Source organism: Crotalus tigris, unplaced genomic scaffold (assembly GCF_016545835.1).
Source record: "Crotalus tigris isolate CLP2741 ecotype Arizona unplaced genomic scaffold, ASM1654583v1 scf7180000024434.1680833, whole genome shotgun sequence".
Classification (NCBI taxonomy): Eukaryota; Metazoa; Chordata; class Lepidosauria; order Squamata; family Viperidae; genus Crotalus; species Crotalus tigris.
In genome coordinates this window covers 623,468-636,162 of record NW_024100602.1, presented here as the reverse complement: position 1 = coordinate 636,162, position 12,695 = coordinate 623,468, and the positions used below count along the sequence as shown (strand labels likewise).

Sequence of the window (12,695 nt, the reverse complement as noted above, 5' to 3'; positions counted from 1 at the left end):
ATAGAAGTTGGAGGAAGAATCTGTAGTGAAACCCCAGCAGGAATAAACAAGTAAAGGCTGCTGTATTAGGAAAGAAACCATTTGACTAATGTGCTGGAATTCCAAAACACTCAGAAGAGAGTTATTTTGCCTCTTTCTCCTCTTCTCTTTAAGTTAAAAGCAAACCCAAACAAACAAAAAGCACTAGAGTGAGCGTACCAAAATTGTAATAAGGAATACCTGTACGAATCAGGGACAGAAAGAGGACAGTTACAATTTACTTGAAAAGCACTGTAACAATACGTTTCACTGTAATTTAAGTGAAAAACAGTGTCATGAAAATTCATTCCCTTTTCCCACCATCCAACACTCCCAATAGCTGAACACAACTGTCAAACCTCAGCAAAAACGGGGGTAGAGGTCAGCACTGCCCGCAAACTGAAAATCAGGTCTTCTCTCTGGATTCCATGAGGATCATTGGAGGGCTAGAACAAACAAGATTGAAAACATTATGGAAGTCACCCACCAGCGTACCCACCCTGGGTATGCTGAATAAATCTCTTCATAAAAAATATCCTTCATAACAGATATTGTTATGTTTCAGCACCCATATTTTAATTTGAGAACTAATTATAAGACAGACTTGTCATCTGAACAATTCACTCACAGGAGTAAAGTCAATAGGGAAGTAGCAGGAAGTCACCTCAAATAGCTCTTCTGCAAAAGGGCCTGAAAATTATAAAAACAACAGTATAACATCTGAGTGTACATAATCACAATTTCATATTAAGTCATTGCAAATTATAGAAGCTCAAATTCTAGACAGGAGCTACATTTGAAGTTCACCTAGTAACATAGCTTGATCGCCCACAACTCAGAAGATTTGTCTTAGAGCTTGACACAAGACAATCTACAACTTTGATCCAACGGTTTTTACTTTAAGTGTATTTTAGGTATTTGCCATGTTCAATATCTCTCATTACAAGAATACATTCTCATAACTAAAAGGATAGAACTATGGATCTCTAAAATCTTCCAATCTGGATATAGCTCTTGTCAGATAATTCCAGAACATTCTGTTTCCATTTGAACTAGGACATTCCAGAGGGTTGATTGACAGTTTTCACAAACAAATCATCCAAACTGGAAGTTGCTTGAGATATTTTGAGGGGTAAACTGGTTGAAATACCCTCATTTCATTTGGAACACCTCAAACGGCTTCTGGTTTGAAGGACATGCTTCTGAAACCAATGAACAGACCCCCAGGTTTGCTTCCAATGGGATGAACTGGAAAGTAACTGAATATTATGGAGTTCTCCAATCAGTTCATTCCCACATTAATATATTTTGCACATGTTATAATGGTAACACAAGCTTTTCTTTGGATGATTAACTTCACCTTGAGCTGAATTTACCTATTGCATAGCCTTTTACAATGATGTCTCGAACAATCTGGAACGCTATTAACAGATTGCGTGGATCTTTCTCTCCATCCATCACTTGGATGAAGCCCAAGGTGAAATCAGCACCTAAACCTTTTAGCTCTGTAGGGAAAAAAAGTGGAAAATAAGATCCCATGGTTTCCGAGTTGGACGTGTGACTCAATTACTTCCAAAAATAGTTTCTCACCTGCTTCTCTGTTGCTCATGAAATTAGTGATGATACTATAGACAGTATGACGATTTAACTGTAACAAAGACTAAAATAAAAGATAAGAATAGCATGGCTATGAAAGTAATTATTACTTATTACATTCACATAGTCTTAAAAATCGTATTTTATTAGACTCATTTGTTATTTCCATTTCTTCTAAGGTAAGTTTATTTGTACTTTATCTACTGCTACAGAGGACAATTCAGGTTAATTAAATGCAAGTCAAAGCTTATGCCTACAACCTGTATTAGTACGGAGATGGTCAGTACTTTTCTTCATTCCATTTCTTTCTCTCGTTTTTAGTCCCAGTTGCTGCCTTTTGTGAACCCCAACATATTTAATTCCAATTTAAGTGCAATGCACATAAGAAACTTCCATCCACACATTACAGATAGTTCTCAAATTGCAACTATTCATTTAGTGACTGTTTGAAGTTACAATGTCACTGAAAAAAGTGACTTATGAACAAATACAGCATCCCATGTTGCACCTAATTAAAATTTGGATGTCTGGCAACTGGTTGCAGTGGATATTTCTGATTCCTGCAATGTCCCAGGGTCATGTGATCAGCTTTTACAATCTTCTGACAAGCAGAGTCAATAGGGAAGCCAGATAAAGTTAACAACCATGTTACTAATTTAACAATCACAGTGATTCACTTAACAATTGTGGCAAGAAAGGTCATCAAATGGGGCAAAATTCACTTAGCAACAGAAATTTTGGGCTCAGTTGTGACCATGCCTGTATACACAACAGTAAGACCTATGATACTAATATTTTTAGATTTAATCTCAAAGCTCAGTTACCCAGCCACACTTTGTCCCTGCTTTAATTATGCTATCACATAAGGACACCATTCAAGAAATAGAATGTAAGAAAGAACACGCCAGAAGCAACTAAGCAAGTTTATAGAGACAACTGATTTGAACTGACATTTAATGTAATATTTAATAAGTCACATCTGCATTATACAGTATATGCCTCAGTCATTGAACAGACGATGGAGACCATTCTTTCTTTAATAATATTTCAGGGGATCCGAACATAATTTCAACTTGCGAAGTATAGCGTTATAAAGATTCTTTAGCAAAATGTGACATATTTAGTCTCTGACACCAAAACAAAGGAAAAGCCCTAGCTACTTATTAATAGGAGTCGCTGCAAGCAGAGTAGGCCTAGGATGCTCGTATACAGTATAACCAGTGCAATTATAATGATTGCTGGAAGGAATGTTGAATCACATATACAGAATGTAAAGGACTTCCATGCTCACCTGAACGTGAACTTCCTGGAAGACAGCTTTGAGAACAGATACTGCCAGTCCTGGAGCTAACACTACACATTTGCTCTAAAAAGAAGAAAAATTATGATAAATGTCCATCTTCATTAAGAAATGGCTATCTGCAATAGCTTCCAGGAAAAGCAAAGTAGACTTAATTTAAATCTTAGTTAAGTCATTAATCTCTGTTAGGAAGATTTTGCTACTTATTTTTTTATAGAAAAGGTGTACATATTCTTACTAATAATTTTACAAAGATAAAAAACTAATATAAATTAAGAAAAATAGGAAAAAGTCCAGAGAAAAAGAAAACACAGAAAAAAAGATACAGAAACATGACTTTCCCCTTCATTAAGACAAATACACATAGTAACGTATCACTTTAATACTTCAGCAAAAAAAAATCTCTTTCCATATCTCATCTCTTATCTATAAACAGTTTTTAAAGTTTTGTGATACAAACTTAGCCAGCAAAAGTCCATCAAGAGTTACCAGAAATAACTATCTCTCATAAACACAAACACACACACACACACACACACACACATACACCCCTTGATCAAATAAAGCTACTTTGTATTCTTTTTTTTTTTTAATCTTCAGCTTTAACTCCTTTAAGGTCTTGCCATTTTTTCTTTCTCTTCTCAGAAACTCCTTTATAAGTTTAAAACATATCTTTTGTAAATCCAAGAAAAGAAAGTTATCCAAGTTACTCTTCTGATTATTTGTATGACCTTTTTAGTTATAAAGTCATTAACTGGTTTCATTTGTAAATCCAGTGTAACATCTTTTTCCATGTCATTTTTATAGCTTGGCACTCTTAAAATCCACATTCAAATCAGCTTCAGTCTCTATTTTGTCCAGTAAAATATGTTCCTCTAATCTCTTTTGTATCTGTTTTTATAATAACAGACAATTTTAAGAGTAGTTTCTGAGTATTGTTCCCAAATATCCTTGAATTCTTACAAAATCAAAGATTGATTTGCTACATTTGTATTAATAGATTTCTTCTCTTTTAATTATAATCTTTAGTTCTTTCTGGTCCCCTCTTATGTTTTCTTTCTAATCCACAACATTTTCCCATGGAAAGGTTCCTTACACTTACTTTCAAAATCATATTAAAATTATATTGCTTGTGATATTTTTGAGATACTATGTTTTGTTGAAAAGAAATGTAAGAACATTTTGAACACCAATTAATTTCTTATTAATATTTTTCTGGGCTTCAAATCATATGTATTTAAGACATAAATCTATTATTGAAGATTTGTTTACAAACTGTAAAATTTCACCATAGATTGCCATAGAAACAGATAAAATAAATCATTACATTGAGAGAAATGAATAAGCACTGCACAAAGGAGCTTATTTGTACTAAGAATATTCCCTAAAATTGTGCCCTAGTCAGTTAATTAGTTGCTCCCAAAGCAATTTCTGTTGGCCTAAGTTAAATCAGCCAGAACAGCCACTGTCTTAGAACATCTGTTAATCCCCTTTAGTTGCTAAAGTCATGTAGCCATCTCCATTTTGCAGCCTGAAACCCCTCTGGTCCTAGTTTTCGATGGTGCAATTGTCAAAATTGATGGTGTGTTTTTCTGCCGTTTTCAATACACCAAACTGCAGAATAAGTCCTAATAAAGATTTTTGTTAAAAAAGAAACCCAATCTCTAGGGGAAAAAAATCTCAGTTCTGTCCACATATAAGGCAACATCCCAACCATTTTATATCATCATCCCACCCGCTTTCCTTGATCCCTTCTAGCATTTTAAGTGTGGCTCTCAGCCACCAAAAGATTGCCACTGTCATTTAGATCCTGGAAATTTCACAAAATGAACTATATATCACTGACAGTAAATTCTCACCAAAGCGTTCAGTCCCTGCAGCACAGAAGGAATAACAAGGTGATTATCTTTTAGACGGTTCTCGTAGAACAAGACAAGGTGGGTCACTGGAATAAAAAACATTGATATTACTATAATTAACAATAAAAACATTATTAATCACTGTGCTATATTAGTAAGCAAGTTTTCAAATCACACATTGGGAATTAAATGTAACAAACTGACATCTTGGTCAGGCTTAGAACCACAGGACAAAAATGGGCAATAAAGAAGTATCACAGATTGCTCAATGATGCGAGACTTGTCTTCCCTTGGGTAGTCCCATTTTCATTAAAACATTTAGTGATGATAAATACAGAATTCCTATAACAAAGAAAAATCCCAGAAGGCAACGTGCACATAACCGACCACTTATCATGCTCTTCAGTGCAGAATCACAGTTCCAGTCATTGTTCTTAGCATAGCAAACAGTGGAAGGAATGTTCTCTTGAAAATAGCAGTAAGCCACATTAAGAAGTAGAGGCCCTGAGAAAATAGTCAGTGATGAGCACTGTCAAGGATTACATGAATTTATGGATGGAATTATATGTTTGCAAATAGAATCTGAAATGTCAAAATTCATAATGGATTGATTCTCAATACAGGAACAGCCAAACACTTCATTCAATCCCTCTTTTTGTGTCACTACAGTTCACTTCCCCATTAATCTTACACATTATTCACCTCACTCTTTTAATAGGAGCATATAGTACTTTAGATTTCCAGGCAAAAAATGTGCCAAAGTAGGCAAGTGCATGAACTATTATAGCAATATAATTTTTTCAGGGATTGTGCAGCTGCCTATCATAGTATCACACAATAGTGCTCTGCTCTCACTTCCAAAATATCTTTTTGCCTTCAGATCCAAAAAGTTGCATAGTCTACTCTTCTGCTGAACACATGAGATATTGTTTAATATTAAGATGCTTCTCATTTTCTCCAAATAAGTATAATTGTTGTTCACATATGGACTAGTTAATAGTAGTACAGTGGTGTAAATGCCTTCAGGCACTCAAAACTGCCACAAAGGTAAGATAAACTAAAAAGTAAACATACTGGAGTTTAAGTATTTGTAAAGCTAAAATTAAAACATTCTAAATTTTATATACACAGAGGGTGTCTAGTAGTCCTCAACTTATACCCATTTGTTCAGTGACTATTTAAAATTACGATAGTGTTAAAAATTGGACTTACAACCCATTACCAAAGTTATAGCCACTGCAGTGCCTCCATGGCCAGGTGATCACAATACGGCCATGTGGCAGCCAGCCTGCGCTTATGATCGCAGGGATGTTTTAACTACCCACCTGCCTATCTCTACTATCCCTTTTGGGGGAGGGGGCTCCCTGTGCTCTGCGGCCCCTGATGCTCTTTACTATTTTCTTATGCCTGCTGCTAACCAAGCAGGCCGGGCCTGGACCTTTGCAAAGCAGCAGCTGGCCAGAGAATTCATGCGGTCTTGTCCAAATTGTATGTGGCCTTCTTCTTAGACTTTGAAACCTTCCAAATCCTTGTGAGAAGGACACATGCTATTTGGACAAGTCTGTGGATTATTTGGAGAATGGCATCAGGGGCCTTGCAAAGATGGTCTGGTGTGGCAAGCACCTTTGTGCAAGTCCAGGATGAAGAAGACAGTGAAAGTCAGCGGGCATGGCAGAATGCAGGACAATGAGGGTGGCTAGGCTGAGGTTCCCTGTTGAGGACTATCTGTATCACAAAATATAAAATAGTCTAGTTTTGCCCCACAAGGCTATGCATGCCAAAGGCTACCAAGTCATTGAATTATAGTTGCCTATACATATGCTCCTGATCGTTGAATAACACTGAATAAAAACTGAGAGCAGTTCTGTGCCTGGTGAGGAAATCTAGCTCATTGTGAGAATTATATGTCCCACCTTCCTGCTCTTGGAGGAGGGAATAACACTGTAGGAGGACCTCAGAGAGAACTTGAATGCCTTGTGCCCGCACTTGAGGATCTTCATTCTTCAGAGGAGTTCTGCATTAGAAAGAAACAACAGAGAATCATACATACAAGTAAAGAGAAAAATATTGTATTACCAGGAAGGAGTTGGAGTTGGATTTCTCTTACCAGATCAATCACAATTTAAATTATATTGCATCAGAAAATACCCTGATAAATTATCGTTAACATATACATATGTTTTTCTGAACCCCCACTGCCATTCTTTCTTTATTCTTCTCAGGCAAGAAATGTTCTTTGAGATGTCCATATTACATTCTTTGACTAATTCAAAGTATTTCTGGAGCCCATGCAAAAGTAGGGGAGGGTAGTGGCTCAGCGGTTAAAGACGCTGGGCTTGTCAGTTGGAAAGCCAGCAGCCCAGGTTTGAGACCCGAGTGCCACTTGACGGGCTGAGCTCCCATCCTTGCCCCAGCTCCTGCCAACCTAGTAGTTTGAAAGCATGCAAATGCAAGCAGATAAATAGGCACCCCTTCGGTGGGAAGGTAACAGCACTCTGTGACATCATGCTGGTCACATGACCCTGGAAATGTCTTCAGACAGTGCTGGCTCAATGCCTTGAAATGGATATAAGCACTGCCCCTATACTCGGCAATGACTACTGGAATAAAATCCACAGGGACGCCTTTTCCTTTATGCAAAAGTGGTCACCTAAGTTGCCAATTCCTTCCCTTTTATCTGGCTATTGACAAATATTATGTTGGCTTAGTAGCCAGCTACTATTTTTTAGTACTAAAGTGTGCTAGAATAACTGAACCTGTAGACTGGAAAGTTGGAACTCTCAAACTCTTCCTCCCAGAAGCCCTTTGAGCTTTCACATCCTGATTCCACTTTCTGCTATGAGGTAACAGCTTGGTAAATTCCCACTGATACATCCCTTTTTGGGGGGCATCTCATTCCCTTATACTTAGTCAGAACAAAACTCTCAAAACCGGTATTGCTTTTCTATTGAAAATAGCTTCAATAACAATCCCTCCCAGCAATGTAGCATAGAAGTATATGAATAGCAAAGTCAGGTCTTTCTTTTCTCAAACTGTTTAAAAGAAGAAGAAATATATACAATTGCATTTTTACATTACACCCTAAAATGCATACATTCAGTGTTGTAGAAAAGGATTTACATAATTGTCTTGTTCAAGCTCAATAACTGAACTGAAAATCTATAAGACAATACAAAAGAAAACTTTCAGGGAGATCACAAGATGGTGCTGATCTGCTACAAAAGAGGAATTTCTTGGCAGAATCTCAAGAAGAAATGCTGCGGGGAGTTCAATTTATTACAGCTCATAATATTATACATACAAATATCTTCACACTCAGCCTGAAGGCTGAAATTATGCAGAATTCACAGCTTACACAGAAAAATAATAATTAAAAAAACCACAATTAGTTGTGACTTAACGCTACACAGAATAAAAATAAAGAAAGAACCTAAAGAAAATGCTGGCTCAGATGTGTATACATTAAAAAACAACAACAACCAAAATAACCATTTTTAAAAAGCATATATTTCCTGCTTCCTTTTATGTGAAAATTCTAACTTTAACCTTGAGCTCTGACGGAATGTAGTATTCCTTTCTCTCTTTAACGTTGGCCCAAAATCAACTATCACAATTCCCTTCTCCTGTTTTGTCTCAGATTTAAAGAACTCACATTTTCTGCTCCCAGATTAGAGAGATTTCTGTGTGACAAAAATGTATGACTTCTCATGGAAATGTGGATTCTAAGTCTGCACTGTACGAGTGTATTTGAAACATCTGAGATGTCCTAACTGGCAAAGAAAATATGATGTAAATCTTATCCTACAATTATACTCTCAGAAAGACTCAAAATATTTCTATCCAGGAAAACTTATAAGGCAGAAGAGATTAAGACTTGTAACCAAACACAAATAGCTGTGTTAAACAGGAGTTTAAAATATTCTGTATATAGCCAGAATCCAGCCCAACCTCAACCTCAGAGATTTAGAAGTTTCAGAATTCTATATCTTCCTTCCCCTTGAGAAATCACATTAATTAGCATGATCACAGTCTGTGCCATTACACTGTTTTCCTTACATTCACTCTCTACATTTTTTTTTTTGCTAAGTTTGGACAAGAACAGTCATTTTATGCGTATTTATTATAAAAGTTATCCTATGAAGTTAGAGAATAATTATTTTAGGTATCTGGAGCAGAACAGAAGACAAGTTTTCAGACTGATATCAATGAGCTATAGTTTGTATAATTTCCAAAAATTTCCATGTGCCTCATGGAAACAGCATGTTTGTATGAAATAGTATGATAGTATGAAAAAGAAGTAAAGGATATGCAACTACATACACCTCATTTCAGAAATGAAGAAACATCTATATGATCCTGTCTTTTCCAAATGATGCAGAAAGGAGAAAACCATTTTTATTAATGAAAACGACAGGGTATCACATAAAGCAGAGTTCTCCAACCTTTTCAGCTTTGCGGACTGGGGGCATGAGAAGATGGGGTGGCACACATGCCTGCTGCTCACACAGAGAGAGCATGTGTGTGCTTGCCTGCATGAATGGGGAATGTGCACACACATTCACTTCCCACTTCCACAGCCTGGTTCAAAAAGGTTCAAGGCCCAATAGTGGGCCGCAGCCTGAAGCTAGCCATTCAATAAGAATAATCGTATGGGATATATTTATTATTAACAGTTCATATAAAGAAAAATGTATTTTACATAGGCTAAATACACTGTATCTGAGAGATTCGGCCAAATCCCAGCAGGTCATGGTCCAGTCATTTAGTGTGATGAGTTTTGGTTACAACAAATGTAGAGAGGTCTTAAGAGGCACATTCAGTATAACATGTGCGTCAGCCCATCGGTCAAATCTTCCCATCACTGTCCTCCCTAGAATCATTTTCACACTGCAATTCAATTGCTGAATACCCACGTAAGTCCATCTAATCTTCCCTCCATCTTCCTTTCCACCCCCACCTCCACTAGTCCTTTATTCAACCTCAAAATCGCAATCCTTTTAGTTCTACTAAAACTAATTCTTTACTAAAGAATGTAGTAGTATATGTACACTTCTAATGATTGTATCTAATCTCATTGTACATATTACATGAATTAAATCTTGTGAACATTTACTCGTACTTCATACTTCCTTACTTTGGATAGCATAGTATACATCAGTGGTGAAAAAGACTGCAGAAAAAATTGAAAGAAAAAAATCACAATATGAAGTCAAAAACAAGTTTAATGATTTAAATACAGAACGAAATGGGCAATGTTGTCTTTTTTGTTATGGTTGTCCTCAGAACTACTTATGATTCAAACACACCTGCTACTGATCAATATTCACTACTGCATTCAATCAGACTAATTTCTTAAAATTTTAGTAAATTTTTGATATTATGTTGCTCCGTTGCTCCAATAGTACCCAGACATGCTGGACACCAGAGTATATACTATGTAGAACAAAGATTGTTGCAGTGATCTACTTACCCCAAGATTTCCACTACATCTAAAATGGAGCATGTTCCAGTCTTCACTCCTAAGAGAAAAAGAATTGAAATTGTTAATTTCTAGTTCAATTTTTACACAGGGAAAAAAATGGGAATATACGTACTTTAAAGCCCAGTGTATCCTGTCACACTGTGTGCTTGTTCAATTAACAATTAAGATACCATTATCTCTCATGAAGCTTAGAATGTCTTACTGGCCCAATTTTCATGACATGTGTAACTGAGACATGCAAAAAGACAGGCAGGTTTTATTATCTCTCTCCTGCATAAATATCCCACTTAATTAACCAAGAAGGGCTTAGATTTTGCACCCAACTAACTCAATCTTGCCTTGAGTTAACCTAAATTGTCTTATATCTCCAAGCTACCTACTAGCGAATCAATAATTTGCTGGTATTATATGTTATTGATATTCAAAGATGAGTCAGGAGACAAAAAAAAGGGTCATTCAGGTTGTGGGAATATAACCTTATACAATCACAAATTGAGGAACATTTACAGTATGCTAAGCAGGTAGGTTTTTCTAACAGAGGCACCTTTCTATGCTTTTAGCTTGTTTTCTGTGCTGGGCATAAAGAACAGGCCAAGAGTCTCATATCTCTGTACCAGGTCTCTTGCCTTCTCCTTACAATTCCTGATCATCTAGGATTACACTAGTGCAGTGGTTCTCAACCTTTCTAATGCCACGACCCCATAATACAGTTCCCCATGTTGTGGTGACCCCCAACCACTTATACATCACCGGGTGCCAGGGGCGTGGCCAAAGAAAAGGGGGGAAAAATGGCAGACAGCCTTGCTTGGCGACCCCCGTGAAATGGTCGTTCGACCCCAAATGGGGTCCCGACCCACAGGTTGAGAACCACTGCACTAGTGCTTAACACAAGACTAATTCTTATTTTTTTGCCATAATGCATTGCCTCAGGTGAAAGCAATCAGTATAATGTATTTTATATCATTTGACACTAGAAAGCATCCAGGAATACCTCCAATATGCTTTCAAGACACCAAGATTAACTATACTATATTGCTAAACATACTGCCAGTTCAGCAGCACAAAACAAAACTTTCTTTGCAGAAATCATTTGACACTAACAGGAACCAAATGGATAAGTGATGTGTTGGTATATAGTACTGTATATATTCCCACCTATCTTTAAAGTGACCAGATTGTAAGAATAAGCTATATGGGTTGGCGTTTTCAGCCTACATGTACTATCTGAGAAATCATACATACTGTTTGAGAATCATGCACACCTATTAAGACTGTAACAAACCAATTAGGTACTTATATTGCCTCTTTAAAAACCTATTAAACAAGGGTTATAGATGATTGTGAACAGAAACATCAGCAACTCTTATAGTGGACAAAGTTCACTAAATTTCTTTAGCTTTTCATCTAGAATTACTCTCTTTGGGAAAGCAGCTTTAAATCATTCAAATATCCGCTCATAGGCCCAGGTTACCAGGAAAAAGTATTATTAAAAAGTATATATTTATAAAACTGAATATTTTAAGGCAAGCATTGCCTAACACTTTTCTTAAATATGACATTTTCATGACAATATATTTTGTTACATATGTAGAAAAAAGGCATCTGAACACTGAAGAAATACATTTTCCAATTAGCCAAGTTCAAAACATTCCCCTCTAATAAATATCCTTAACGCTTTCATTCCCAGAAGATCATACATCCAAATGTATTATTATGCTTTACAATATTAGTAACAATAGAAGAGGCTTGGCTTTCATCTCATGAAATACAGAGTTAAGTCATAGCACCAGTACTTTAGAATTAGACTTGAAAATTCACTATGAAGCCTATTTTGTAATGGTTATGCAGGTTTGCATCTCAGGCAAATGGAAGATTGAAACTTACACCTGCAGTATAATTATTTTTACATTCAATATATATTTATTATTCTTGTGCCATGCACTTATTTGCAGTATATTCGAGTCATTGATTATATGCTGAAATCCCATACAGAAGCGGATAAAATGCATTTACTATAGATGGGGAAAGCCACTCTATAAACCCTAGATTTATTTTTAAGGGTACCATTGAATTATACTACTGAGCATAATTTCCGAAGAAGACTCTTTACCCACCCACCTAACTTCGGCACTTCTCTTTTCCTCTTGATCTAACCCAGACCATCCTGCGTTCCTCTCCATTTTATTCACCATTTACTTCAAAGCGCCGGGTAGTCCTTCTTGCCCTACAAATCTCGTTTTCTGCATGCACTGCCGAAAGACGCGTGCTCATTTCCATGCCATTTCTGTTCACATTCATTCCCTGACCATACCTTCCGCCGTCTGCCTGGCCGCGTTTTTCCATTCCCAGTCCTGTAACAGGGAGGCAGGTTTTCCTATGCCAACGTGAGCCCCTCCGGCCGCCATGATAACCTGAGGAAAAAAAGGGGGCGGCAAGAAGC

At 36.7% G+C, this 12,695-nt stretch overlaps 1 protein-coding gene across 1 annotated transcript in view; it reads right to left on the bottom strand.

The window, feature by feature from the left end:
• The window catches only part of MMS19 (MMS19 homolog, cytosolic iron-sulfur assembly component), a 23,554-nt gene extending 10,859 nt beyond the window's left edge, over positions 1 to 12,695 (bottom strand). Inside the window, exons 1-9 of the mRNA XM_039331173.1 lie at positions 12,567 to 12,695; positions 10,244 to 10,292; positions 6,687 to 6,787; positions 4,774 to 4,859; positions 2,906 to 2,980; positions 1,609 to 1,678; positions 1,395 to 1,523; positions 647 to 708; positions 378 to 464 (exon numbers count right to left, since the gene is read on the bottom strand). Coding sequence (XP_039187107.1) covers positions 378 to 464; positions 647 to 708; positions 1,395 to 1,523; positions 1,609 to 1,678; positions 2,906 to 2,980; positions 4,774 to 4,859; positions 6,687 to 6,787; positions 10,244 to 10,292; positions 12,567 to 12,660 — 753 coding nt within the window. The 5' untranslated portion in view covers positions 12,661 to 12,695. The remainder of the gene's footprint in view (positions 1 to 377; positions 465 to 646; positions 709 to 1,394; positions 1,524 to 1,608; positions 1,679 to 2,905; positions 2,981 to 4,773; positions 4,860 to 6,686; positions 6,788 to 10,243; positions 10,293 to 12,566) is intronic.